Genomic DNA, 26,273 nt, shown 5'->3' on the forward strand with positions numbered 1-26,273 from the left:
GGTAGGAGGGGCGAGAGAAAGGATGGGGGCACAGAACCGGAAGAAACGAAGGGCTCGTCCGCTTCGGCTTGTCCTAATTTGGTGCCCAATCTGAAGCTGGGCTGTACCATTGCATACCTGGGGGAGGCTGTGGCAAAGGTGACAAGGCCGAAGGCACAAAGGGAAGCTGCACCCATTCCTGGAGGAGCTTAAATAGTGACTCGAGTGCAAGAATTTAAAAATACCGAGACATCCCTAGGTGGAAAACTTCCGGAAGGCCCAAGCGTTCGTAAGGGCTCCCTACCCCGCTCGGAGCATAGATGGTACCGTCCGGAAGTCCGGGCGGAGACCGTAGCTGCGCTTCTCGCGAAAGGGCAGGCATCGCGGGGCTGGCCACTTCCGTACTTCCGCTTTCCGGCCCAGCCAGCGCCCGCGATGGTGAGAGAGCCGGGCCCCCGGCCAGGGACCCCCGGCTGTTCGGCCTCAGGGCAGTGGGTCGGTGGGAGATGTGGCTTTGCCGCAGGGGCGCGGGGCCGAGGGATGTCCGGGGGTTGTGGGGACACGATGAGGGTGGGAAAAAGAGGCGGGGCGGGGGCCCGAGGTGAGGAAGGGGCGAGTGGGGGTACTCCCTGGTATGAAGCGGGCCTTGTGGCTTCACGGTCAGCCTTCGAAGCAGGTAGGGGCTTTTCCTGAGCCCTGTAGGAACCCGGAAGTGGGGTCTCCTAGGCTCTTTGGAGCATTTCGAGGGTACGTAGTCGACCTCTTAGCCGGTCGAAGGGCCGCTGAGGCATGAAGCAAGTCCACCTGCCTATCCACAGTGGAACTTCACGACATACGCCCTTTGTCCTCTTTTGCCTTCCTGACCCTACAGTTGCTTAAGGCAGGCGGCCACACTTCCTTATCCCATTCTTGGTACCTCCAGCCCTGCTTCCACCCCACTGGAGGATCTCTCGTGTTGCTTCCATTCAGGCCCTTCCTGGTCAGAACTGAACTGTGTCAGCCTTAGTGTATGTTAGCTGTGATACTGCTCATTCCTGCCTTCCTGGAAGTCCTCTCTTTTTCATACATGTGGGCCTTTTTCATACATGTGGGCCTTTTTCATACGTGTGGGCATTCCTGGGAGTTGTGACTTTGGATGACCATCTCCCTCTTCGTCACACCTTCCCTGGTGATACCGATCTAGTCTCCTGGCTTCGATAACTTTCTTCATTCTGATGACTCCTAATCTGGCTTCTCAGCTCTCTTTCAAGGTTTGCCTGGATATCTTGAAGAGACCTTGAAATTAGACCTCTAGTTCAAAACTCATATTCTATTCTAAATTTGTTCTTCCTCCTGGGTTCCCTATCCTGGCAAACTTTGTGACCTCATGTCTCTGCTAAAAATCTGTATTTTTTTTTTCTAGTGGGGCACATGCCTCTTGATTTTTGAAAGTTCAAGTTTATTGAGGTATTACATGAGACTACATCTGTTTTATTCATGAAAGGACAGGCGTCACGGAGCCAGTCACCCTTTTTAGGTTTACGTTCTATAACTGTTGACAAAGGCCGGGCGTGGTGGCTCACGCTTGTAATCCCAGCACTTTGGGAGGTGGAGGCGGGCGGATCACGACGTCAGGAGATCGAGACCATCCTGGCTAACACGGTGAAACCCCTTCTCTACTAAAAATGCAAAAAATTAGCCGGGCGTGGTGGTGGGCACCTGTAGTCCCAGCTACTCAGGAGGCTGAGGCAGGAGAATGGCGTGAACCCAGAAAGCAGAGCTTGCAGTGAGTCGAGATCGTGCCACTGCACACCAGACTGGGCAACAGAGCGAGACTCCGTCTCAAAAAAAAAGCGTTGCAAAAACTTGCTGGGTATGGTGGCATGCGCCTGTAGTACCATCCGCTCAGGAGGCTGAGGCAGGAGGATCACTTGAGCCCAGAAGTTCGAGGCCGTAGTACACTGTGATCACTACTGTGAATAGCCACTGCACTTCAGCCTGGACAATATAGCAAGATCCCGTGTCTTAAAAAAAAAAGTCAAGTTGTGTAACCACTACTGCAACCAAAATACAGAACATTTCTGTCACCCCAAAAAGTTCCCTCAAGCCCTTTTGTAATCAGTCCTCTCCTTCCCACCCCAGACAACCACTGATTTTTCCCCCCTGTAGTTTTGCCTTTTTCAGATTGTCATGTAAATGGAATTCTTTAGTATGCAGGCTTTTAAGTGTGGCTTCTTACCATAATACATTTGAAAGTCAACCGTGTTGTGTGTATCAATAGTTACTCTTTTTTTATTGCCAAGTAGTAGTTAATTGAATGGCTGGACCACAGTTCGTTGGAAGTGGTTTTTCTTTTTCTTTTCTTTTTTTTTAAGACACAGTCTCGCTCTGTCACCCAGGCTGGAGCACAGTGGCGTGATCTCGGCTCACTGCAACCTCAGTCTCCTGGGTTCAAGCAATTCTCCTGCCTCAGCCTCCCAAGTAGCTGAGATTACAGGCACCCGCCACAGCTAATTTTTTGTATTTTTAGTAGAGACGGGGTTTTGCCATGTTGGCCAGGCTGGTCTTGAACTCCTGACCTCAGGTGGTCCACCCACCTCGGCCTCCCAGAGTGCCGGGATTACAGGCGTGAGCCCCTGGGAAGTTTTTTTTTCAGTTCCATTATCCACTCCATCTAATGTCAGTCCAACGCTTGTGATACTCTTTGCTTGTGATACAGTCTGCTGTATGTCTCACTTCCCTCTCCAAATCATTCTCCACAGAGCCATCATGCAGCTGCAGTCATGAACTTCCTCCTCAGAAAGCCCCAGTAGTTCCTTACCCCCTTAAGAGAAAAGCTAAACTTGGTAGCCTGGCATTCAAGATTCCCCATGATCTTACCTCAGCCTACCGCTGCAGCCTCATTTAGTGAATCTAAAATGCTTCTCATATACAGAAACATTGTACTCATTACTACTCTGGAACTCTTGCTGTCCTTTTGTGTTACTCTAATCTTAATTATTTCTTTCGCTTATTTATTCTACAGGAAATGAGTGAGACACTGTATATGTTAGGTACTGAGCTAGGTTGGAGGCTATATAGCTGTGAATAAAATAGATATGGTCTGTTGACCATGACGTTTACAGCCTAGTAAAGGAGAAATCACTTACAAAGGCATGAAGGAGGGCAGGTGCAGCGGTTCATGTCTGTAATCCCAGCACTTTAGGAGGCCGAGATGGGCGGGTCACTTGAGGTCAGGAGTTTGAGACCAGCCTGGCCAACATGGTGAAACCCCATCTCTACTAAAAATACAAAAATTAACCAGGCACGGTGGTGCACACTTGTCATCTCAGCTATTCGCATGGCTGAGGCAGGTGAATCACTTGAACCTGAGAGGTGGAGGTTGCAGTGAGCCAAGATTGCACCACTGCGCTCCAGCCTGGGCAACAGAGTAAGACTCTGTCTCAAAAAAAAATTAAAAAGGCCAGGCACGTTGGCTCACGCCTGTAATCCCAACACTTTGAGAGGCCGAGGTGGGCGGATTGCCTGAGGTCAGGATTTCAAGACAAGCCTGACCAACACGGTGAAACTCCGTCTCTACTAAAAATACAAAAATTAGCCAGGCATGGTGATGTGCGCCTGTAATCCCAGCTACTCGGGAGGCTGAAGCAGGCGAATCGCTTTAACCTGGGAGGCGGAGATTGCAGTGAGCAGAGATTGTGCCACTGCACTCCAGCGAGGGTGACAGAAGCGAGACTCCCTCTCAAAAATAAATAAATAAATATTAAGAAGACATGAAAGACATTTTTTTGTAAATTGTAATAAATACTTTGTAGGGGGATGTCAAGGTCTCTCTCAAGAGGCCTTCCTTAATGAAGCTGAGATCTGGAGGATGACTTAGGCAAAGAAAGAGGAGAAAAGCCTACAGATAGATGGTCAAGCATGTGTAAAGCTCTGAGGTGGGAAAGAATTTGGCTGATACAAGGACTGACCAGTGCAGCTAGAAGCTAATCCCTCTCCTAAGAATGTCCTTATTTAGGCAGGGTGTGGTGGCTCACGCCTGTAAACCCAGCACTTTGGGAGGCCAAGGTGGGCAGATTACAAGGTCAGGAGATTGAGACCATCCTGGCTAACACCGTGAAACCCTGTCTCTACTAAAAATACAGAAAATTAGCCGGGTGTGGTGGTGGGCGCCTGTAGTCCCAGCTACTTGGGAGGCTGAGGCAGGAGAAGGGCATGAACCCAGGAAGTGGAGCTTGCAGTGAGCCGAGATTGTGCCACCGCGCTCCAGCCTGGGCAACAGAGCGAGACTGTCTCAAAAAAAAAAAAAAAAAAAAAAGAATGTCCTTATTCTACTTTTTCTCATTATAAAATCCTCCTAATCCCATTTCACCTTCAAAACCAGTTTCTTCTGCAAATATAGATTACTTGTAAATCTAAATATTTCACATGTCATCTTTATATCATAGTTATTTTCTGTATATTTGCTATCCAGTTGAGCTGTTTGAGGGTAGAGACAGTGTTAATCATCTTTGAATTCCCAGTTAGCTCAGTGCGTGGCAAACAGTACACCTATACATTTGTTGGCCTAATAGACTGACGACAATCATGCATTCACTGGTGTGTCTCTAGATCACTTTCTCAACCTTAGCACTATTGATATTTGAGTCTCGATAATTCTTTGTAGTGCATTGTAGTATGTTTAGCGGATATCTGTCCACTCAATGCCTGCAGTTCCCCTCCCTGCCAAGTCATGACAATTGAAAACGTCTCAGCATTCCTCTGGTCTGACCCCAGGTTAAAAAAGAAAGGAAGGAAATGTCTCGACATTACCAAATGTACCCTGGCAGGCAAAATTGTCTCCTGTTGAAAACTACCACTCTACACCTTGGAAGGCGTCTCGAAGGCCTAGTCTGTTCTGTTCACAGTAGTGTCTTAAGAGCCTTGCACCCTCAGTGCTACCTGGCTTCATGGGAGCTGGAATAGGGGATCGGTGGGTTTGGCGTGACAGATTTTGATCTTCCCTTTCCTCTGTGTTATTTCCTATAGACTGCCACTCTCCGCCCCTACCTGAGTGCCGTGCGGGCCACATTGCAGGCTGCCCTCTGCCTGGAGAACTTCTCCTCCCAGGTTGTGGAACGACACAACAAGCCGGAAGTGGAAGTCAGGTAGGGAAGGACAAGTCAAGGTGGGGATGAGGGGTGCAGCACACAGAGATGGCTGCTGTCTAGAAGGTGCCATGAACTTATGTCCTGCAGTAGTCAGGAAAGCTGCAGTTGACATTTTGTCTTGCTGCCAGCTGAATGGTGATTCCCAATTTGGAGTTAAGAAAATAGGGTCAGTGGGTTGGCAGGACAGAACCCAGGGGAAAAGACAAGATTGGTTGACACAAGGTATGACTTCTCAGAGCAGGGCTGTTGATGAAGTCTCTCCTGTGGCATTGTTGAAAACACTGGTAGTTTAAGGAATGGTCAGATAATTGTTATCTGAGATTCCATCTCCATACTTTTCTTTTTTTTTTTTTTTTTTTCCCCCCTCTCCATACTTTTCTAATGTAATGATCAGGGATTTGTTTTTTTTACCTACCAGCCTACACACTCTGACCCCCTAATCCAAATACTTCATATTTTGAATGATTTTCTCTTATCTAGTTTCCATTTCATAAATATCTTTTTCCCCTTTAAAATTTAATCTGGAGGCCTGGTGCAGTGGTTCACCCCTGTAATCCGAGCACTTTAGGAGGCTGAAGTGGGTAGATCGCTTGAGTACAGGAGTTCAAGACCAGCCTGGGCAACATGGCAAGACTCCATCTCTACCAAAAAAATATGCAAAAATAGTCAGGCATGGTGGCAAATGCCTGTAGTCCCACTTCTCTGGAGGCTGAGGCAGGAGGATCTCTTGAACCTGGGAAGCAGAGGTTGCAATGAGCCAACATTGCGACAGTGCACTCCAGCCTGGGTGAGACCCTGTCTCAAAAAATAAGTAAATAGGCTGGGCACGGTGGCTCACGCCTGTAATCCCAGCACTTTGGGAGGCCGAGGCAGACAGATCATGAGGTCAAGAGATCGAGAGCATCCTGGCCAACATGGTGAAACCTTGTCTCTACTAAAAATACAAAAATAAGCTTGGCATGGTGGTGTGCACCTGTAGTCCCAGCTACTCGGGAGGCTGAGGCAGGAGAATTGCTTGAACCTGGGAGGCGGAGGTTGCAGTGAGCCAAGATCGTGCCACTGCACTCCAGCCTGGCAGCAGAGCAAGACTTCGTCTCAAAAATAAAATAAAATAAAATAAAATTCATTCTGGTACATACATAACTGAGATAATCTGGGTTACCACATTAAATGATACGATTTAATTTTTAATTTTAAAAATAACTGATAAAGATGTTAGGATATGCTCTGTTATACTGTGTAACGTACATGATTTTCAGTGGGCCTTTGAAAATGGTTAGCAGTTTAGAGACACCACACCACAATTAATTACTATTAGAGATCTCTAGGTATTCAGAGGCATTACTTTGTAACCTGAACTCATAGGGGTCTCAGAGGCAAATGAATCATTTCTGGATTGATAATTAAAGGAAGCCAAACTGTGTTCAATTTTAGCCTTTCCTTACCTCTAAGACAGGTGTTCTCTCTGTATTCCTAAATGGTATATTGGTTTGCCTGTACAGGTTGAGTATCTCTTATCCAAAATGCTTGGGACCAAAAGTATTTCAGATTGTGGAATATTTGCAGATACTTAACCAGTTGAGCATCCCTAATTCCAAATCCAAAATGCTCCAATGAGGATCTCCTTTGAGCATCTTGTCAGCACTCGGAAACTTTCAGGTTTTTTTTTTTTTGAGATGGAGTTTCATTCTGTCACCCAGGCTGGAGTACAGTGGTATGATCTTGGCTCACTGCAACTGCCACCTCCTGAGTTCGAGCAATTCTCATGCTTCAGCCTCCTGAGTATCTGGGATTATAGGAGTGCGCCACCATGCCCAGCTAATTTTTATATTTTTAGTACAAATGGGATATCACCATGATGGCCAGGCTGGTCTCGAACTCCTGATCTCAGGTGATCCACCAGCCTCAGCCTCTCAAAGTGCTGGGATTACAGGCATGAGCCACTGTGCCCAGCCAGTTTCAGATTTTAGATTTCAGATTTGCAGATTGGGGATGTTCAACTTGTAGTTACTAAAATAGCTATCTTTTGTAAAGCTCCTACTATGTGCCAGGCACGCTATTAGACATTTGACCCTTTTTGATCTCTCTCAGTCCTCGCCAGTGAATTAGGAATCAGAGTCATTTTACAGATGAGAAAATTGAGATTCCAACAGGGTAACTTGCCCAAGGAAAGTAACAGAGGAGGCTGGATTTCAAAACCTTTTCGCCCTGACTTCAGAGCCTGTGCTCTTTCTGCTGAAGAACACACTCACTGGCCCCCATCTTGGAGCACCCCTGCTTGTGAGTCTTCTATTCCTTGGACTCTATGGTCTCATAGTGATTCCAGGACCTGCGTGGGGTCACTCTGACTATTCTATCCCTCTGTAGTACAAGTACTCTGTCACATTGTGTTTTCAGGAGTAGCAAAGAGCTCCTGTTACAACCTGTGACCATCAGCAGGAATGAGAAGGAAAAGGTTCTGATTGAGGGCTCCATCAACTCTGTCCGGGTCAGCATTGCTGTGAAACAGGTAAGTTCACCATGGAGGAGGCCCAACGTAAGGCCTCTTTCAGTCCTTTCAGCCTCATTCAGTCCGGGGTCCCCATCTGAGAGATCAGTGTGCCAGATTCCAGATTCAGAGTGCAGGAAACCTAGCCTCTGCTTCCTTTTTTTTTTGACACGGATTCTCACTCTTGTCGCCCAGGCTGGAGTGCAGCAGCATGATCTCGGCTCACTGCAACCTCTGCCTCCCAGGTTCAAGCAGTTCTTCTGTCTCAGTCTCCCAAGTAGCTGGGATTACAGGCATCCGCCACCACGCCCAGTTAATTTTTGTATTTTTAGTAGAGACAGAGTTTCACCATGTTTGCCAGGATGGTCTCCATCTCCTGACCGCAGGTGATGGGCCCGCCTCAACCTCCCAAAGTACTGGGATTACAGTCATGAGCCACCATGCCTGGCCAGTAGAGGGCAACTCTAAACTTTCAACAGGATGAAAACGAAACACTGTTATTAAATGCAGACTACACACTGTTTTCTACAGAAAGTTATAACCCTGGGGCCTGCTTTCCTTGCTAAAATGGGAGGTTAACAAGTGTTGAGAGGTGTTAAGGGCGTGCTAGCAACCAGCAGCAATAATCTTCCTTTAGAAATGTTGAGAGTTCAGGGCCGGGCACAGTGGCTCATGCCTGTAATCCCAGCACTTTGGGAGACCAAGGCGGGTGGATCACTTGATGTCAGGAGTTCAAGACCAGCCTGGCCAACATGGTAAAACCCTGTCTCTACTAAAAATACAAAAATTAGCCAGGCGTGGTGGCACGCGCCTGTAATCCCAGCTACTTGGGAGGCTGAGGCAGGAGAATCGCTTGAACCCGGGAGGCAGAGCTTACAGTGAGTCAAAATCGTACCACTGCACTCCAGCCTGGGTGACAGAGCGAGATTCCGTCTCAGAAAAAAAAAAAAAGAAATGTTGAGCATTCAGAAGGGAGAAACTTCAGGGATTGTTGGATGTTCAGTGTTATTAAAGCAGAGACCACCTAAGGTTATCTCTGATAGCCCAGGTGGTGCTGCAAAACACCCTGGGAAATGTGACACTAGTGAAATGAGAATGGAAAGGGCAGCTTGGAGTACAGCTGTAGACTCTGAAAGAAGCAATAGAAGCCTGTCAGAATTACCTCTCTGGAATGGGTCGTCATTAAGAGATGCCCCAAGGTAGACCCTTGTTTCAGTTGACAGCCAGGTCCCCCACTTCAGTGATCCTTCCGAGTACCAAACCTCACTGTCTCCTGGGAGCCTTGAAAAAACTGGAGTCAGAAGACCAGGCTACAAGGTGTTTTTGGCCTTGGGTGTCAGCTTTAGAGAAACATTTCTCTCTTGCACTCCCCAGGCTGATGAGATCGAGAAGATTTTATGCCACAAGTTCATGCGCTTCATGATGATGCGAGCAGAGAACTTCTTTATCCTTCGAAGGAAGCCTGTGGAGGTGAGACCCTGTGACCCATGAGTTTGCGATACCCAGGACCCTGTTACAGAATGGCCTGGGATTGTTTCTAGAACCAGCTACTCCAGCTGTTTGGCACCCACTGCCTGAATTGAGAGTTGGCCTTCATCTCGGAGTGGGAGCAAAGAGGATTAGAAGCTTAGGAAAAGTTGGGTCTACCTCAGCCATAGAAAAGGCAAAAAAGAGCCGGGCGTGGTGGCTCATGCCTGTAATCCCAGCACTTTGGGAGGCCGAGGTGGGTGGATCATGAGGTCAGGAGTTCAAGACAAGCCTGGCCAACATGGTGAAACCCCATCTCTATTAAAAATACAAAAATTAGCTGGGCATGGTGGTGGGCGCCTGTAATCCTAGCTACTCAGGAGGCTGAGGCAGAGAACTGCTTGAACCTGGGAGGCGGAGGTTGTAGTGAGCCAAGATCATGCCACTGTACTGCAGCCTGGGTGACAGAGCAAGACTCCGTCTCAAAAAAAAAAAAAAAAAAAAAAGCAAAAAAGATAAGACACATTGCTTATTCCCGGAGCCTATAGTCTAGCATCAGAAAGAGCACAGTGAATTAGAAATCCTTTCTAAGATCTGCCAAATGAATCATAGTCTCTCTCTCTTTTTTTTTTTTCTTTGAGACGGAGTCTCGCTCTGTCGCCCAGGCTGGAGTGCAGTGGCACAATCTTGGCTCACTGCAAGCTCCGCCTCCCGGGTTCACGCCATTCTCCTGCCTCAGCCTCCTGAGTAGCTGGGACTACAGGCGCCCACCACCACACCTGACTAATTTTTTGTATTTTTAGTAGAGACGGGGTTTCACCGTGTTAGCCAGGATGGTCTCGATCTCCTGACCTCGTGATCTGCCTGCCTCGGCCTCCCAAAGTGCTGGGATTACAGGCTTGAGCCACCGCGCCTGGCCTTTTTTTTTTTTTTTTTGAGATGGAGTTTTGCTTTTGTTGCCCAGGCTGGAGTGCAGTGGCGCAGTCTCACTGACTGCAACCTTCCACCTCCCAGGTCAAGTGATTCTCCTGCCTCAGCCTCCCGAGTAGCTGGGATTATAGGCATGCATGTGCTACCATGCCCAGCTAATTTTGTATTTTTAGTAGTTTCATTGTGTTGGCTAGGCGGTCTCAAACTCCTGACCTCAGGTGATCCTCCTGCCTCGGCCTCCCAAAGTGAATCATAGTCTGCAATCTGGGCTCACTGCAAGCTCCGCCTCCTGGGTTCACGCCATTCTTCTGCCTCAGCCTCCCGAGTAGCTGGGACTACAGGTGCCCGCCACCATTCCCGGCTAATTTTTTGTATTTTTAGTAGAGACGGGGTTTCACTGTGTTAGCCAGGATGGTCTTGATCTCCTGACCTTGTGATCTGCCCACCTCGGCCTCCCAAAGTGTTGGGATTACAGGCGTGAGCCACCGCGCCCGGCCCACTGAATCAGTCTCTTAAAGCCACAGTTAACATTGGGTCAGTTGTTGCCTGAATTTGTACTTGAATCTTCTCCACAGACTCCTTGCCAGGTAAACTTAAAATATCCCCAGTGACTAAGCAACTACCACACAGCAGCATGTGCCATCATCAGACACGTGAGGCGTGTTAGCCAAGTTCTTCCTCATTCTGAGCCAAATTTTCTCTCCTGGTCCTAGATCTAACCTCTGGGGCCACCCAGAATAAATAAAATTGATCTTCCTCCCACAGCCCTCCAGCAGAAAAAGACCCTTAATCCCACCCATCTTCCACATCAATCATCTCTTCTCTGGACTAAATGTTCCCTGTTGTTTGATTAGATTATTCTGTAACAAGACTTCAAGTTCCTTGACTCATTCTGAATGCAGAGCTGTTGTGCCACAGATAGTTTTCCAGAGATGTCTGATACACACAGAATTCTCAGCGGGGTTCAGTTCCTTGGATCCAACCTAGACACCCTCCCCCAGAGCAGCTGGGCTGCTGACTGGAAGGGTATGTAGCTTGGCAGAAGATCACAGCCAGTGGGAAGCATGTGGATGAGTGGAGGACATGACCAGCTCAGTTCCCATGGGGTGCTAATTCTCTCCTGTTCCTTCTCTTCCCCCTCCCTACTGTCTTCTTCCCTAGGGGTATGATATCAGCTTTCTGATCACCAACTTCCACACAGAGCAGATGTACAAACACAAGTTGGTGGACTTTGTGATCCACTTCATGGAGGAGATTGACAAGGAGATCAGTGAGATGAAGCTGTCAGTCAATGCCCGTGCCCGCATTGTGGCTGAAGAGTTCCTTAAGAATGTGAGTAGGGGCCTTTAGCTTTCCTTCCAGAGGCCAGAGGATCTGGGGGTCATGTTGAGAACTTAGCATCTGGTGGGAAAGGGGTCCAAGCAGTGTGTTTATATCTCCTGAGCTCTCTAGGACCCCTGGGGCACAGCAGGTCAGTCAGGTGCTTTGGAGCTAGAGGATCCCAAGTTCATCTCTGAGAGCTACAAGGCATTTTCTATATTTGGGTGTCTGGGGTGGCTCTTAGTCTCTTGTAGGAACTTGGTCACTCATTTCTGCATCTCAGGATGTTCACAAAGTCCTTACCTCTATCTCGTTCAAACCCCAAGTGAGGTAAGTGAAGTCTGCATGTGAATTTTCTAGGAGTCTAGGACAATCAATCATGTTATGATTCCACTTCTCAAATAGACTTCAGTACTTTCCTTCAGCATGTTTCTCAGGCTTAAATCATGATTCCTTCAACCTGTTTTCCATCACTTGCATGGCGTAAGTCCTCCAGATTCCTCTTACATTGTTTATGTCTTTCTAATTGAAAGAACTGTAGTCATCTGAAGAGGTAGAATTGTTTACATTGATGAACTGGTGACATCGTTCTTAGATGTTTAGATATTCAGAACATGCCTTTTTTTTTCTCCTTTTTCCAAACAATCTTTGGTTTGTTGACATGTGCCACCCAGAGTGGCTGTGATCTCTAGACGGTAGACTTAGTGTGTACTCCCACCAGTAAGTACATACCCAGTCCAGAAGGAGCTCAGATTCCTAAAAATGGAAATTATACCCGCTTCCCTTGGGATTTAATTATACTGAGGGTGGCCAGTGTACAGAGTAGCTGTGGTGGGTGCACAGGTCGGCATGGCTGTTCAGCTCACTCAGCTATGGAGGCAACCCACCTGTGTGGGAATCCAGGCTCCACCGCCTACTCAGGCATGTCACTGAACTCTCAACTAAGTCTCAGTTTCCTCAGCTGTGAAATGAAGGTCTGGTAATTAATACTTATCTTTCAGTGGTTGAGCATTAAATGAGACCATGTGTGTAAAACGTAGCACCTGGTACATAGTAAGCTTTCCGTGTATTGCAGCACCAAAATTTTATGGCCAGGATATTAGGAGTCCTCTAGATTGAACTGGAAGGGGAAAATAGCTCTTGTTCCAATTGAATATTTGGCTCACTCACTCAACAATCATTTACTTATTTATGATAATTACATCGCACAGAATTAGACCCCTAAAAAAGTATGTTCACATGTCCCATTTATTACTCAAAACAGTCTTTGAGTCAGCTATTATCGCCATGTTAGAGATTAATAAACTGGGGCTTTAGAAGTAAAAGCACCTGTCCGAAGTCCCTCAGCCAGTAAGAGGAGGAACCAGAATGTGGAGCTGGGTTTTCGGACTCAGAGGTCTGAGAAAGTACCATAGCCTTTGTCAAGGGTCACAAATTCAGGTGCATCCAAAGGTCGGGTAGCTATGGAGTGGGCTGAGTATGGAGTGGGCAGGGTGAGGAGCTGCTGAGCACATGCCTCATGTGCAGGGGCTGGCTCCCACACAGCTCCAGGCCATTGAACCCCCAAATTTGGATTTGTATATGGCATCTTCCATGTTTTCAAGGTTGGCAACTAATTCATATTGTTTTAAACACCACGTGGGCCATGCAGTGCTCATCTTTGGGCTAGTTTCAGGCATGGGCCATTGGTTCACAACCTTTGGTCTCTAAAATGTGCAGGGCTGTCCTAGGCAGCATGGGGGACCCTTGAGGGCAGAAAACATTTCAAGGGCCTGGCTTGGTTGGAGGTTCATCCAGAGCTTGACACAAAAGTACCAGAACCTGGGTCCTTTTCCACTTGGCCCTCTGAGTCCCCAGGCCCCTTGCATGAGAGCCCCCATGCCTAAAGAAAGCAACCTCAGTTCACCAGGCAGGACGCTGGCAGGGCTTTCTAGCAGCCTCCATGCCAGGGCACAAGGGCGCTGTGGAGAAGCTCTCATGGCTCTTAATTTTTCTGCCTTATCTAGTGCTAGGCTTAGGGCCGGTGCCCATAGGTCACTTCTGAAAGCTGGCTGAATTAGAGCATGACCACAAGGTGTCCTGGGACCCAACTCTGCCCCTCACAGATATGAGCACAGTGGCAGCTCTCAGGTTCATGCACCTCCTTAGAGCAGTCCCACCAGGATGCAATAATAACCACCATGCACTGCCTCTTGGTTCTCTTGACAGTTTTAAACCATCTGGCTGGATCTCGTGGCCTTCCCCCTCAGACTACCCATGTCTCCACGAAGGCGTCCTGGAGTCACTCCCCAGAGCAGCGCGGCGGCGGCAGGGAGTTGGGTTGGGGTGGGCATTCGATGCGGGAGGTGGGTAGTGTGCTTGCTAGGTGGGCAAGAAAGCAGCAGTGGACCTGCCCCAAGGCCACACGTGCCTGGTCAGGCTGGCTTCTGATGTTCAGTCCCCTGGGCCGGGACAGATTTTTTTTTAACGTCTTGAAACTTAAACTCTGTGCTTGTAGGATACTGTAACCTTTTTGTCTTTTTTTTTTTTTTTTAAACCTCCACCTCCAGTGGCTGTGACTGGTCCCAGTGATTATACATTATTGGTTGCTGTGGGTCTGGGCGGGCCTGGAGCCAGAAGGCGACTTATTTTTTCTCTCCTATGCCACCCCAGGTGGGGAGGGAGGGAGGTTTCAGACTCCAGTTTCTCCCTTGCCCTTTTATTCCCAAGCCTCCTTGGCCCCAGTATAAGTGTTGGGAACTCTCTGCCAGCTTCCTGAGTTCTGCCTAAAGATGGCCCCCCAGCACTGGTTGGGGACAAGGGCCAAATTGGTGACCACCAGTCATGCCTAGGACCTGGGGCCCAAAAGCCAGGCAACCTCTGGCTACAGGGGCCATTGGGTGCCCTCCCAGTTGAGAGGGGCCGCTGTTTCGCCTTGTCCGTCAGTGCCAGTGCCTGTGCCAGAGGTGGCGAGGTGAGTCCTCCAGAGCTTCCTGGCCGGGCCCTCCTCCTGCCTGTTCTGGCTCCTCTGCTCCCACGCTAGCTGTCCCTTTTCTGATTCTGGTGGATCCTCCCTCCCCTAATTAAAGTCTCTTTTTGCCCCTTTGGGGCTGCATGAGGTCTATGCTGTGTGTGTGTGTGAAAGGAGGGGAGGTGGGGCTTCTTTTCCCTGAGACCAGATGGCTGGTAATTGTGCCTGGAGCTCCCCACTGGGTGCAGTCTCATGATTGGTCCTGCCATTATTCCTGCCAGGGGTCCCAACCCAGAGACTCCATTCATTGCAGTCCAGGCACCATTAGTTTCTGAAACTGCTCTGTCTGCCTATACAGAGCTTTGGTGCTTTTCACATAAGGAACTTACTTGGGCTAAAAAGTAACCTCAGAGAAACAGTGCTCCCATTTGGTGGATAAGGAAACTGAGGTTCCAAACATGAGATGTAATAGCTTGCCCCAAATCTAGCCAGTGAGCAAGAGAGTAGACTTTTGCCTGTGCCAAAACAGTAATCACCATCTACAAGTGGCTATTTAAATTTTAATTATTACAATTAAATAAAGTTTAAAATCCAGTTCCCCAGTCCCACTGGCAACTTAACAGCTACCAGTGACTGTACCATATATAACAGCATATATAGACATACAGCATATACAACACATACATAGAGATTCCCATCATTGTAGAAAGTTCCATTGGATAGTACTAGACCTTAGTAACACCTTGAAGTAAAAAGACAAAAAACCCTTGTGTTTGAGTCCTGATTCTTCTTGCCAAATTTGGCCAAGTTACTTCTATTTTGTGTCTCAGTTTCTTAGTCTATGAAGTGGAGATAATGAATATAAACAATCTGACACGGTCGCTGCTACACAGGTACTGACTGAACTATATTTTTTCCACCAGCCCAGTGGCTGGGCTGTTGAATAATTTCCAGTGTTCATGATGTTTATCCTTGCCTTGAGACTTGGAGGTCCAGGAAAAGGGCTGGGTGTGTAAAAGGTTCACTGAAGTGTTTCATATTTAATATTGGAAGTCTGGGGGCCAAGGGGTAAATATAGGAGTGGGTGTCAGGGTAAGCTTCAAGAAGGGTTAACCTTTGAGCTGAGCTTTCAAAAGGGATTCCTCCAGATGGCCAGAGGGGTTTCTTCTGATGGGGTGGACAAGGTGATGTTAAAGGGAGGAGGGGGTAAGGGCAACAACTTGGAACAGCTATTGCCCCCCTCCTCCCCCCCCCTTTTTTTTTTTCATTTTTGAGACAGGGTCTCGCTTTGTTACCCAGGCTGGAGTGCAATGGCGCAAGCATGGCTCACTGCAGCCTCAGCTTCCCCAGGCTCAAGTGATTCTCCCACCTCAGCTTCCTGAGTAGCTGGGACCACAGGCCTGTGCCACCACGCCCAGCTAATTTTTTTGTTTTTGTTTTTTGTTTTTTTTTAGGTCTCACTATGTTGCCTCGGCTGCCTTGGGTGATCCCCCCGCCTCAGCCTCCCAAAGTGCTATCATCTCCTTTATGACATTACCTCTGTGACCTACCTTGCCACCCCTCTGAATTAGGTGTTCCCTCCTCCAGGGCACATGGCTATGTTCTAGCTTTGCAGTGAATGTTAAAGGTGCTCACAGTGAAACTGGGTGACTAATAGGATATAGCAGCTGGTCACTCAACAACCCTCACAGGACAGCATTGCCTGGGTGAGCCAGCCACAAACCTCCTTTGTCATGTATCTCTCTCCCAGGGTCCAAATTCCCTAAATCACCTTTCCTGGGGGGCGTGCTTTTCGGGAAGTCCAGCCATCAGCTAAAGGGGAGTTGGGGTCAGCTGGACAGGAAGGTGGGGGATCCACCTTCACTCTTAAGAGCACATCTACCCAGTGACTAACAAAGCTGGGCTCTTACTAGGACACTCTCTTCGACTCTGCCTGCGGGGGCACTGCTAGAGTTTGCCTCTCAAACTGTCCCTGTGTGGTCCTTCTGTGACTAGCAGGCAACCTGAGTGATAACAGGTGTTTAAGGGACAGGCTTTGGAGTCAGACCTGGGTTCCAGTGCTGCCTCTGCTCTGTGATTTGAGGCAAATTGTTTAACATCTTGGAGCCTTACCTCCCCTGTGACTTTTGAGGATAATATTTTGCCAGTGCTTCCAAAAAGGTTGCTTGCAGTCTTAGCCTGGGGGCCAGGCATAACTGTTCTGAACTATTACATTTCTTTTGCAGTTGACTCAAATGATTGTTTTTCCATTTCCAGTTTCTGGGGAGGGTGTGCTCTGCACCTTGTTATATGCTGCCCTCGCTAAGGACCTTACCCTAGGCCCAGCTGCCAGGCCCAGCAGGTCTGATCTGGCCTCACCAGGCTCCAGCCACCCTGGCTGTCTTGTAGTTCGCACAAAGGTTCTTACCCTTCTCAGGGCTGTTGCTGGGACTGTCCCTTCCCTGAAGTGCAGTTCCTCCCCTTTCCCTGGTGACTCCTGACTCCTGGCATTTACACCTTCAGCTTAAATGCGCCACTTTATCTAAAATGCGCCCCCTTCCTGGTTTCACCTCTGCTTGTTCATTGCCCCTATTATACCTGTAAACTATTCTCTTCCTTTGTTACTTGCTTTTTATTCCCCTCACACTGGGCTTTAGTAAGCTCCATGAGGTCAGGGGCCATTTGTTAGCGCCTATAAATACTGTGGAATCACTCAAACCCTAGGGCCGGTGGCACCAGGAAGTATTGGATAAGGAACCGCAACACTAACTAACTGGGGCTCAGTGCTCTCTTCCGCCTTCAGTGCCCTGCTCATCAAGGGTCTGGGTGAGGCCCCAGGTCATAAGGAAGCCCTCGCTCGACTGCCCCGAGCCCCATCGCAGCCCCCAACCAGCCCCGAGCGGTCTGATGGTGCCCAGGGAATGGTTTCCAAGGCAATAGCAAACGGGGCGGGGCTTGGAACGGAGGACAAGGCTCGAGCCTAGGCAGGAACTTCCCGGGAGAGGAGGCGGCGACGCGGAGGGGCCCGGGATCAGGGGCCCTGGGAGGGCGAGCGCGGCGAGGGGCGCATGCAGTGCCCCGACGCGCCACAGCTCCTGAGCGCGGGGGAGCTGGGGCCCGGGCGCCGGGGCTCGGCCTCCTGGTACCGCCAGGAGGGCGGCGCGGTGTGCAACTGGCTGCGGAAGCCGCAGCCGCTCGAGCCACGCACCAGTTTCCCCTCGGCGCGCCGCTCCGAGTTCCGTCCACCCAGGAGGCTGCCATGGGCCGGCCCTGCCTCCGCCCAGTCCGAGGAGGGTCACGCAGGCGGCAGATGCCAGGCGGGCAGCCCCGCCCCTGCGCGCTGCCTCAGCGGCGCCTTCGAGACGCTGGTCCCAGGCACCCACGCCCAGGGCGCCTCGGATACCCACCCCCTCGGACCCCCCCACACCCCGGTCCTCGATGACCGCTCTCCGCAGGATGGTGAGGCCCGTGCGGCCCGCTCGCTCTGGCCTACAGCGGCTGCGAGGACCACAAGACGCTGGGGTGGAGGGACTGGGGGTCGGGAGAGGAGCGGCTGAGGGTGGGCATCTGGATGAAGGCAGGAGGAAGAAAAGAGGCGTGGCTATCGGCGGCCAGAAAAGATCCTAGGCCGAGACCCTAGGCCCAGCCTCAGTGTACCCCGCCCCTACTCCGCATCTTTCTGCAGGTTTCCCGGTCCTCTGGCGAGGATCCTCCAAGGCGTCTCACATGAACCGGCTCAGAAACGCCAAAATCTACGTGGAGAGAGCTGTCAAGGTCAGAGGAGGGGCAGGGGCGCTTAGAAAGGGCCCTGGGAGCGGCTCAGCCTGTCTCCCTGCGCTGTTTTCTTATATCCTTAAAAAACAAAAGCAAAAGAAAAAACAATAGCAAAAATCCTCAACCACCACACCTATCTTCAACTACCTCCCCGTTTACCCCTTCAGCACCAAACTTCTGGGCTCCCTCCACTCTGGTTCCCTGCGATGTCCCACTCTAATCAAGGTGCCTGGTGAGTTCCAGGGAGCCAAACCCAGCAGTGCCTTTCGGTCTTGATCTCGGTTGGGCACCCTGTATCTTTCGACACCGCTGCCCCACACACCCTTCCTCTTGGCTGTCTGACTGCACGCTCCTAGTTTTCCTTTCTCCCTCTTTGGCTGCTGCTTTTCAGCGGCCTTTAAAGGTTCCTCAGCCATTAGTGGCCCCCTGGCCCCTTCCCCAGGTCTGTCTCCTTTGGCTGTGTCCTTGGCTGAGTCCAGTCAGTGTGCTGCACCCTCTCTGTGCCCCTTCCAGCCCAGCCTCGAACTCCACATCCCGTAGAGATCTAGCCCCCTACCTATCATCTACACCCAGAAAACTTAACAAGCATTTCAAATTCATGTCCCAAACCAGACTTTGATCTTCCTGCCCAAACCTGTCGTCCTCCCCAGTCTCCAGTCTTTCCCATCTCTCAGTTCCTCACGCCAGAAATCTCATCTTTCTGTTTCTTCACCCACAGGTCTAATTCCATCAGCAAAACCACTTGTCATCTCCACCTCCAAAACGATTCTCAACTCTAGCACCTTCTCCCGTCTGTGTTGTAACCACCTTCATTTTAGTAATTGTGATTTCTCTCCTAGGCAAACTATGACAGCCTCCTAGCTGGTCTACCTCCATCCCGTCCCCTCATCTTTTTGTAATATAGCAGCAAGCCAAGCTTAGAAAGATTCCCTCAGTTAGCCTTTTTTGCTCATGACACTCTTAGTATGAAATCCAAGTCCGTTCCAAGGCCTGCAGGGCCTTCCACAGTCTGGCCACTGCCTACCTCCTCTGGGGCTTTCCCCATCGTTTTCCATGTTCCACTCACTCTGGTCTCCCTTCAGTTCCTTCTGACCTCTCTCCAGCCTCAAGGCCTTTGCACATGCATTCCCCTCTGCCTGAACCGCCATTTCCCAGCTCTGTACATTCATGGCTTCCTTTCAACCTTCCCTGACCATGTATTTCTAAGTAGTTTCTCTGGATCCCATTAAGTATGCAGTTTCTGGAGCCAAACTGCCAGGATGTAAATCCCTGCTCTTTTGCTTAACCACTATGGGGCCTCGGGCACCCTGCTTAATTTCTCTATGCCTCTGTTTCATAGCCCGTAAAATGGAGATAACAGTATCTAATAAAAATGCATAGTATTGGCCAGACATGGTGGCTTACACCTGTAATCCCAGCATTTTGGGAGGCCAAGTCAGGAGGATCACTTGAGGCCAGGAGTTGGAGACCAGCCTGGCCAACACAGTGAAGCCCAGTCTCTACCAAAAAATATAAAAATTATTTGGGCACCAGATGAGGTGGCTGACGCCTGTAATTTCAGCACTTTGGGAGGCCAAGGCGGGCCTTGGCCTGAGGCCAGGAGTTCGAGACCAGCGTGGCCAATATGGTGAAACCCTGTCTCTACTAAAAATACAAAAATTAGCCGGGTGCAGTGGCACACGCCTGTACTCCCAGCTACTGGGGAGGCTGAGGCAGGAGAATCGCTCGAACCCTGGAGGTGGAGGTTGCAGTGAGCCAAGATTGTGCCACTCCAGCCTGGGCAACAGAGCAAGACTCCGTCTCAAAAAAAAAAAATTATCTGGGCGTGGTGGCGTACACCTGTAATCCCAGGTACTCAAGGAGACTGAGGCAAGAGAATCGCTTGAACCCAGGAGGAAGAGGGTGCAGTGAGCCGAGATTGTGCCACTACACTCCAGCCTGGGCAACAGAGTGAGACCCTGTCTCAAACAAAACAAAATAAAAACACACAGTATTGTTAGTAATGCATGTAAGTGCTCAGCATGTAGTAGGTCCTCAATAAATATTAGCCATTGCTATTATCATTATTACCATGCATATTTATTTCTCTACTTATTTATAGTCTGTTTATTTCTCCTAATGGAATATAAAAATTTCCTGATGGCAGAGTCCATAACTGTCTGGTTCACCTTTATATCCCCTATGTCTGGCACTTATGCAATACTTATTGAAGAAGTATCCTTCTCTCACATTGCAGCAGAAGAAGATCTTTACAATCCAAGGCTGCTACCCGGTGATCCGGTGTCTCTTGCGCCGGAGGGGCTGGGTGGAGAAGAAGATGGTCCATCGCTCAGGCCCCACCCTGCTGCCACCCCAGAAGGATCTGGATAGCTCAGCAATGGGTGACAGTGACACCACTGAGGATGGTGAGTGGTTCCTTCCCTTTCCACAGCTGTTGCTCCTGAGTCCTTTTCCTTTGGTTCCCACTGTCCCAGAGTTGAGGCCTTGTGGGCTATGGGTCAGGGAGAGGAAACTCATCAGCTCTGGGCTCTGCATCCACAGAGGATGAAGATGAGGACGAGGAGTTCCAGCCATCACAGCTGTTTGACTTCGATGATTTACTGAAATTTGATGACCTAGATGGAACACATGCTCTGATGGTGAGGGCCCTGGGGGCCAAGATGATACAGGGACTGCCTGCTTAAAGGGAGGGCATTGGTGTCCAGCTGGGTGACCTCAGACAAGTCCTTTCTTTCTCTGGACCACAGTTTCCCTATCTGTAGTAAAAACTGCTTCTTTAAAGGCTGGATAGAGCTGGACATGGTGGCTCATGCCTGTGGTCCCAGCTACTCAGGAGGCCAAGGTGGGAGGATAACTTGAGGCTAGGAGTTCAAGACCAGCCTGGGCAACATAGTAAGACTCAGTCTCTACAAAAAAGGTAGAAAAACATTATCCGGGTGTGGTGGCATATACCTGTAGTCCCAGCTACTCGGGAGGCTAAGTTGGGAGGATCACTTGAACCTGGGAATTACAGGCTGCAGTGAGCTATGATCACACCACTGCACTCCAGCCTGGGCAGCAAAGCAAGACTCTATCTCTAAAAAAGAAATAAGTGAATAAAGGCTAGATAGGCCCACAGAGTGGGGAGGGACACAGCAGGGCTGTGTCCCATCTGGCCTGGGATTCAGAGCTCTGCTAGGTCATACCAGATGCCAGCACAGCCGCCATGCATGGTAACTCCCCCTTCAAATAAAAACCCCATAGTTCCCCTTCCCCCCTGCCCTTGGTAAGTGAAGGCAGGAAGGAAGGTCTTAAAAAGCTCTGGAAGAGGCGGAGCAGGGTGGCTTATACCTGTAATCCCAGCACTTTTTGGGAGGCCGAGGTGGGCAGATTCCTTGAGGTCAGGAGTTCGAGACCAGCCTGGCCAACATGGTGAAAACCCATCTCTACTAAAAAAACAAACAAACAACAACAACAACAAAAAGTAGCCGAGTGTGGTGGCAGGCGCCTGTAATCCCAGCTACTCGGGAAGCTGAGGCAGGAGAATCACTTGAACGCAGGAGGTGGAAGTTGCAGTGAACTGAGATCACGCCACTGCACCTCAGCCTGGGTGACAGAGCGAGACTCCGTCTGAAAAAATAAATAAATAAAATAAAATAAAATAAAGGCCAGGAGCAGTGGCTCACACCTGTAATCCCAGCACTTTGGGAGGCCGAGGCTGATGGATCACCTGAGGTCAGGAGTTCAAGACCAACCGGGCCAACATGGTGAAACCCTGTCTCTACTAAAAAAATAGAAAAATTAGCTGGGTGTAGTGGTGTATGCCTGTAATCACAGCTACTTGGGAGGCTGAGGCAGGAGAATTGCTTGAATCTGGGTAGCAAAGGTTGCAGTGAGCTGAGATCGTGCCACTGCACTCCAGCCTGGGCGACAGAGTGAGACTCCGTCTCAAAAATAAAATAAAAATACAAAAATTAGCCAGGCATGGTGGCAGGCGCCTGTAATCCCAGCTACTCAGGAGGCTGAGGCGTGAGAATTGCTTGAACGTGGGAGGTGGAGGTTGTAGTGAGCTGAAATCGCACCACTGCACTTCAGCCTGGGCGACAGAGTCAGACTCCATCTCAAAAAAAAAAAAAAAAAGCCATTTCTGTATGTCAGGAATGGCTGAATATTGGCAGCTTCATATGGGTCAATCTCATGAGCCCTTGGGCAAGTCACTTGCCTTCCTGTGCCTCAGTTTCCTCATCTGTAAAACAGAGATAACCTTAGCCCCTACCACATAGAATTATGGTGAATGAATTGACGTGGAAAGTGCTTAGAGCAGGGCCCCGCATGTGCTGACACTGGTTATTAATAATTACCCCACCTCCCAGAGTTGTAGGAAGGAGGGAGAGAGGTGGGGTCCATGAGAGAGCCTGTGTCACAGGCTGTGTGCCCAGCAGCTTGGAGTCACTGTCCTGCCCCTGGGCAAGTCACTGATGACCATGGGCCAGAACAAAGTGTGACAGTTGTGCAGCTTTGTCACTCCTTGGGGACACCCTTAGGGGCCCTGCCCCCTCAGCAGCTAACTCCATAGGTGGGTCTATGTCTCAGTCTTTGGAATTTGCCATGGTTTGATGAGGCTAATGCCAACTCCTTCTCACGCTGCCACCGCCTGGGGGCTGACAAGCCTCATAGAACACCTTAAGCAGTGACAAAGGGAGGCAGAAGGGAGTCTTTGGCCTCCCTAAGGCCAAAAGGAGGCTGAAAGCCTGGCTTGCTCTCTGCCCACCTGTGCCCTGGAGGAAGAGAAATCTTCTTGACTTACACAAAGATGATGTGTGGGCTAGAGGCCACCTTGGAAGCATCCTCTCCTTCCTGTTCACCCACCCTGCTCAGCAGGGCAGGGAGAGGCTGCCTTAGGCCCTGCTACCCACACTGGCCTCTGTATTTCTGTCTCCTCCTGTCTCCCCAGTCCCGCATGGTTCAGAATGAGACCCCCTACTTCATCTGGACCACTCGGCGGGATGTGCTCGACTGTCGCTTCCTCTCCAAGGATCAGATGATAAACCACTACGCCCGGGCTGGCTCCTTTACCACAAAGGTGGGCTCCCTAGAGGAGCAGGCAGGGCAGCTTCCGACCCCCTGCCCTTGGGCTGGCAGCTCTCCTCCCTGCTCACCTTGTTAGTAAGAGGAAGTTCTCAGGACAAGGGGAAGTATACAATTCAGAAAATTTGGAGTCTGACCAGTATCTGGCAAGTTCAAATCCAGCCCCTGCACCGTATCTGGCATTTGTAGATATGATGACTAAAATGGGTCTGGAGGTGGAACAATCACCAAATCCAATGATAGTGAGCAAATGGACTCTTACCTCCTAAGCAGAAGATATCTGGCTAATGCACCCATTCTGTCTTACCTGGGTTTCTTTTTTTTTTTTTTTTGAGACAGAGTCTTGCTCTGTCTCCCAGGCTGGAGTGCAGTGGTGCAATCTCAGCCCACTGCAACCTCTGCCTCCCAGTTCAAGCAATTCTCCTGCCTCAGCCTCCTGAGTAGCTGGGACTACAGGTGCATGTCACCACACCTGGCTGATTTTTGTATTTTTTAGTAGAGATGGGGTTTCACCATGTTGGTGACCTCAGGTGATCCACCTGCTTCAGCTTCCCAAAGTGCTGGGATTTCGGGCATGAGCCATCATGCCCAGCCTTACCTGGTTTTCTTAGCAAGTGACTTCACCTCTCTGAGCCTCAATTTCCTCATCTTTCAATGAGAATACCAGTAAGGCCTATCTTCTGGGGTTGTGGCAAGGATGAAGGACTTTATAATAATGACCTGCCATTATATTATTGGTGTGGGTTAGGAAGGATTCTAGAGGAAGCAGCTCTTTTTTTGTTTTATTTTTAAGAGATGAGGTCTTGCTATGCTGCCCAGGCTGGTCTTGAACTCCTGGCCTCTGGCCTCAAGCAGTCCTCCCACTTCAGCCTCCCAGAGTGCTGGGATTATAGGTGTGAGCCACCGCGCTCGGCCTTGGCAGCTCTTTAAGAATGAGAAAGGGTGGGCTGGGCACAGTGGCTCACACCTGTAATCCCAGCACTTTGGGAGGCCGAGGCAGGCAGATCACGAGGTCAGGAGATCAAGACCATCCTGGCTAACACGGTGAAATGCCGTCTCTATTAAAAATACAACAAATTAGCTGGATGTGGTGTCGGGCGCCTGTAGTCCTAGCTACTCCGGAGGCTGAGGCAGGAGAATGGTGTGAACCCGGGAGGCAGAGCTTACAGTGAGCCGAGATCGCGCCACTGCACTCCAGCCTGGGTGACAGAGTGAGACTCCATCTCAAAAAAAAAAAGAATGTGAAAGGGGGGACAGGAGGGACATCAGGCATTCTTGGCAAAGGACACTGCCCAGGCAAATATATGGTGATAGATGTGAGCAACTCAGACCTTGCAAGCGGGGCCAAGGCTCTGAGAGCATATCCAGTCAGAATCTTTCTGAGCTGTCTGGGTGTGTGGTGAGTGTGGGCAGTCCTGCCCTGCCCTCTCAGTGGCTAACTCCGTAGGTGGGTCTATGTCTCAATCTCCGGAATTTGCCGTGGTTTGATGAGGTTGATGCCAACTCCTTCTTCCCACGCTGCTACCGCCTGGGGGCTGAGGATGACAAAAAAGCCTTCATAGGTAAGGAGACCCCCAGCCCTATGCCTGAACCTCAGGCTGACAGAGCAGGGCTGAAGCTCTGGCTCATATTGGAGAGAAACAGGCCCCTCTTCATGCCCTCATCTGCCTGCCCCAGCAGATTTCCTTTTCCACCCTCAATCCTTATCCTTCCCTAATGTGCCCTCCCTTAATAAGCCTCTTAGCTTGGTCAACTCTGACCTCCAGAAAAGCTTGGGTATCTTGGCTTATATTCTAGAGCAGGTTCTAAAAGTTGGTCAGTCCCTTGAGTTTGGAATCCAGAACAGATTCCAGGCTTATATCAAGTTCCATTTGTTGAATTGGGTTCCAAAAAGGGCTGCAGGCTTTGGATTTCTAAGGCAGACTAGGTTCCGATTCCACAATATGTTCTAAATTGAGGTTAGAATTTGGATCCAGATTCTATGCTAGATTTAAATTACATTCAGAATCTGAACTAGGACACAGTCTGGTTCTCAGGATAGAATAAGTATCAAAAGTAGGTGATGAACAGAAGAAACAAATCAGACAATGGGTCCAAGCCAGATTCTGAAGGCAGAATATGATCCAAGTCAGGTCAGATTTGGGGTCTGGTTACACAACTGAAACAGGAGCAAGTTCTTTTTTTTTTTTGAGATGGAGTCTCGCTCTGTCACCCAGGCTGGGGTGCAGTGGCGCGATCTTGGCTCACTGCAAGCTCCGCCTCCCGGGTTCCCGCCATTCTCCTGCCTCAGCCTCCGGAGTAGCTGGGACTACAGGCACCCGCCACCACGCCCGGCTAATTTTTTGTATTTTTAGTAGAGACGGGGTTTCACTGTGTTAGCCAGGATGGTCTCGATCTCCTGACCTCATGATCCATCCACCTCAGCCTCCCAAAGTGCTGGGATTACAGGCGTCAGCCACCGTGACCAGCCTGAAACAGGAGCAAGTTCTAAACTCAGGCTCTAGAGTCAGAAAAGGTAGAGTCAGGTTCTGGATCCAAAATGGGGCAAGTCATGATCAGGTTCTGGAACCAGAACAGGCCTCAAGCCTAGGGGCTGAGCAGGGTATCCCCTGGCCTGGGAGCAGAGGACTTCTGGCTGACTGCTGCCCGCAACGTTCTCAAGCTGGTGGTGAAGTCTGAGTGGAAGTCATACCCTATTCAGGCAGTAGAGGAAGAGGCCTCAGGTAAGTACTGTGGTTACCTCCACTCTCCCACCCATTTATCCTCCACCCATCCGCCCTTCCACCTATCTGCCCTTCTACCTATCTATTCATCCACGCACCTACTGGTTCATCCACACATCTGTGTATGATTCACATCTACCCATCTATCCATCCATCCACCAGCCATCCATCCACTCATCCACCCACGTATTCACCCACTCTCTGATCTACCGATTCACCCACCCACCCTTCCACTCATCCTTCCATCCTCCCACCTGTCACCCATTGTTAATCTCTTCATTCATCTGCCTGATGTCAGCTCCATACTCCCCATCCATCTATCCACTCCCTGCCTACCTATCCTTCCACAGATCCACCTACCCATCTATCTACCTGCTATTCCATTCTCCCATCTACTACCTATCTGTTCTCCAGTCCATCCACTCATCCATTCTTCTGTCCCAGGTACCTAGACACTTGTCTTCCCA

The 26,273-nt window shown here is 49.8% G+C and overlaps 2 protein-coding genes across 27 annotated transcripts in view; both read left to right on the forward strand.

Moving 5' to 3' along the window:
* Window positions 1–13: 13 nt before the first annotated feature.
* Window positions 14–14,414, forward strand: ARPC4 (actin related protein 2/3 complex subunit 4). 3 transcript variants are annotated; one of them, XM_003814253.6, is made up of 6 exons: window positions 14–474; window positions 4,987–5,105; window positions 7,506–7,617; window positions 8,971–9,066; window positions 11,155–11,325; window positions 13,522–14,414. In XM_003814253.6, exons 1-6 carry the CDS (start codon window positions 415–417, stop codon window positions 13,525–13,527), a joined length of 564 nt encoding a protein of 187 aa, XP_003814301.1. In that variant the 5' UTR covers window positions 14–414; the 3' UTR covers window positions 13,528–14,414. The 3 variants fall into 3 exon arrangements, with proteins under 3 accessions (XP_003814301.1, XP_003814299.1, XP_063458207.1); XM_003814251.7 differs by having other exon boundaries at window positions 14–417; XM_063602137.1 differs by having other exon boundaries at window positions 14–417; window positions 11,155–14,414.
* A 145-nt stretch (window positions 14,415–14,559) lies between these two features.
* TTLL3 (tubulin tyrosine ligase like 3) overlaps window positions 14,560–26,273 on the forward strand; it is a 42,513-nt gene continuing 30,799 nt past the window's right edge. For 10 of the 24 annotated variants that reach the window (XR_010111393.1, XR_010111394.1, XM_063602124.1 and 7 more), the window contains exons 1-7: window positions 14,560–17,701; window positions 17,928–18,016; window positions 20,253–20,421; window positions 20,558–20,655; window positions 22,950–23,078; window positions 24,531–24,645; window positions 25,708–25,806. Coding sequence is in view for 22 of the 24 variants with exons in the window: in XM_063602124.1 (XP_063458194.1) it covers window positions 17,311–17,701; window positions 17,928–18,016; window positions 20,253–20,421; window positions 20,558–20,655; window positions 22,950–23,078; window positions 24,531–24,645; window positions 25,708–25,806 (1,090 nt within the window). In the remaining 2 variants the exon portion in view is untranslated. The remainder of the gene's footprint in view (window positions 17,702–17,927; window positions 18,017–20,252; window positions 20,422–20,557; window positions 20,656–22,949; window positions 23,079–24,530; window positions 24,646–25,707; window positions 25,807–26,273) is intronic. The other 14 variants (XM_063602120.1, XM_063602110.1, XM_063602126.1 and 11 more) reach the window with 6 other exon arrangements.

Source organism: Pan paniscus, chromosome 2 (assembly GCF_029289425.2).
Source record: "Pan paniscus chromosome 2, NHGRI_mPanPan1-v2.0_pri, whole genome shotgun sequence".
Taxonomy (NCBI): domain Eukaryota; kingdom Metazoa; phylum Chordata; class Mammalia; order Primates; family Hominidae; genus Pan; species Pan paniscus.

Coding starts and splice junctions, on each gene's coding strand:
- ARPC4 (XM_003814253.6), top strand. CDS start 415: ATGGTGAGAGAGCCGGGCCCCCGGCCAGGGACCCCCGGCTGTTCGGCC. Junction 5,106..7,505: donor AAGCCGGAAGTGGAAGTCAG/GTAGGGAAGGAC, acceptor TTGTGTTTTCAG/GAGTAGCAAAGAGCTCCTGT. Junction 9,067..11,154: donor TTCGAAGGAAGCCTGTGGAG/GTGAGACCCTGT, acceptor CTTCTTCCCTAG/GGGTATGATATCAGCTTTCT.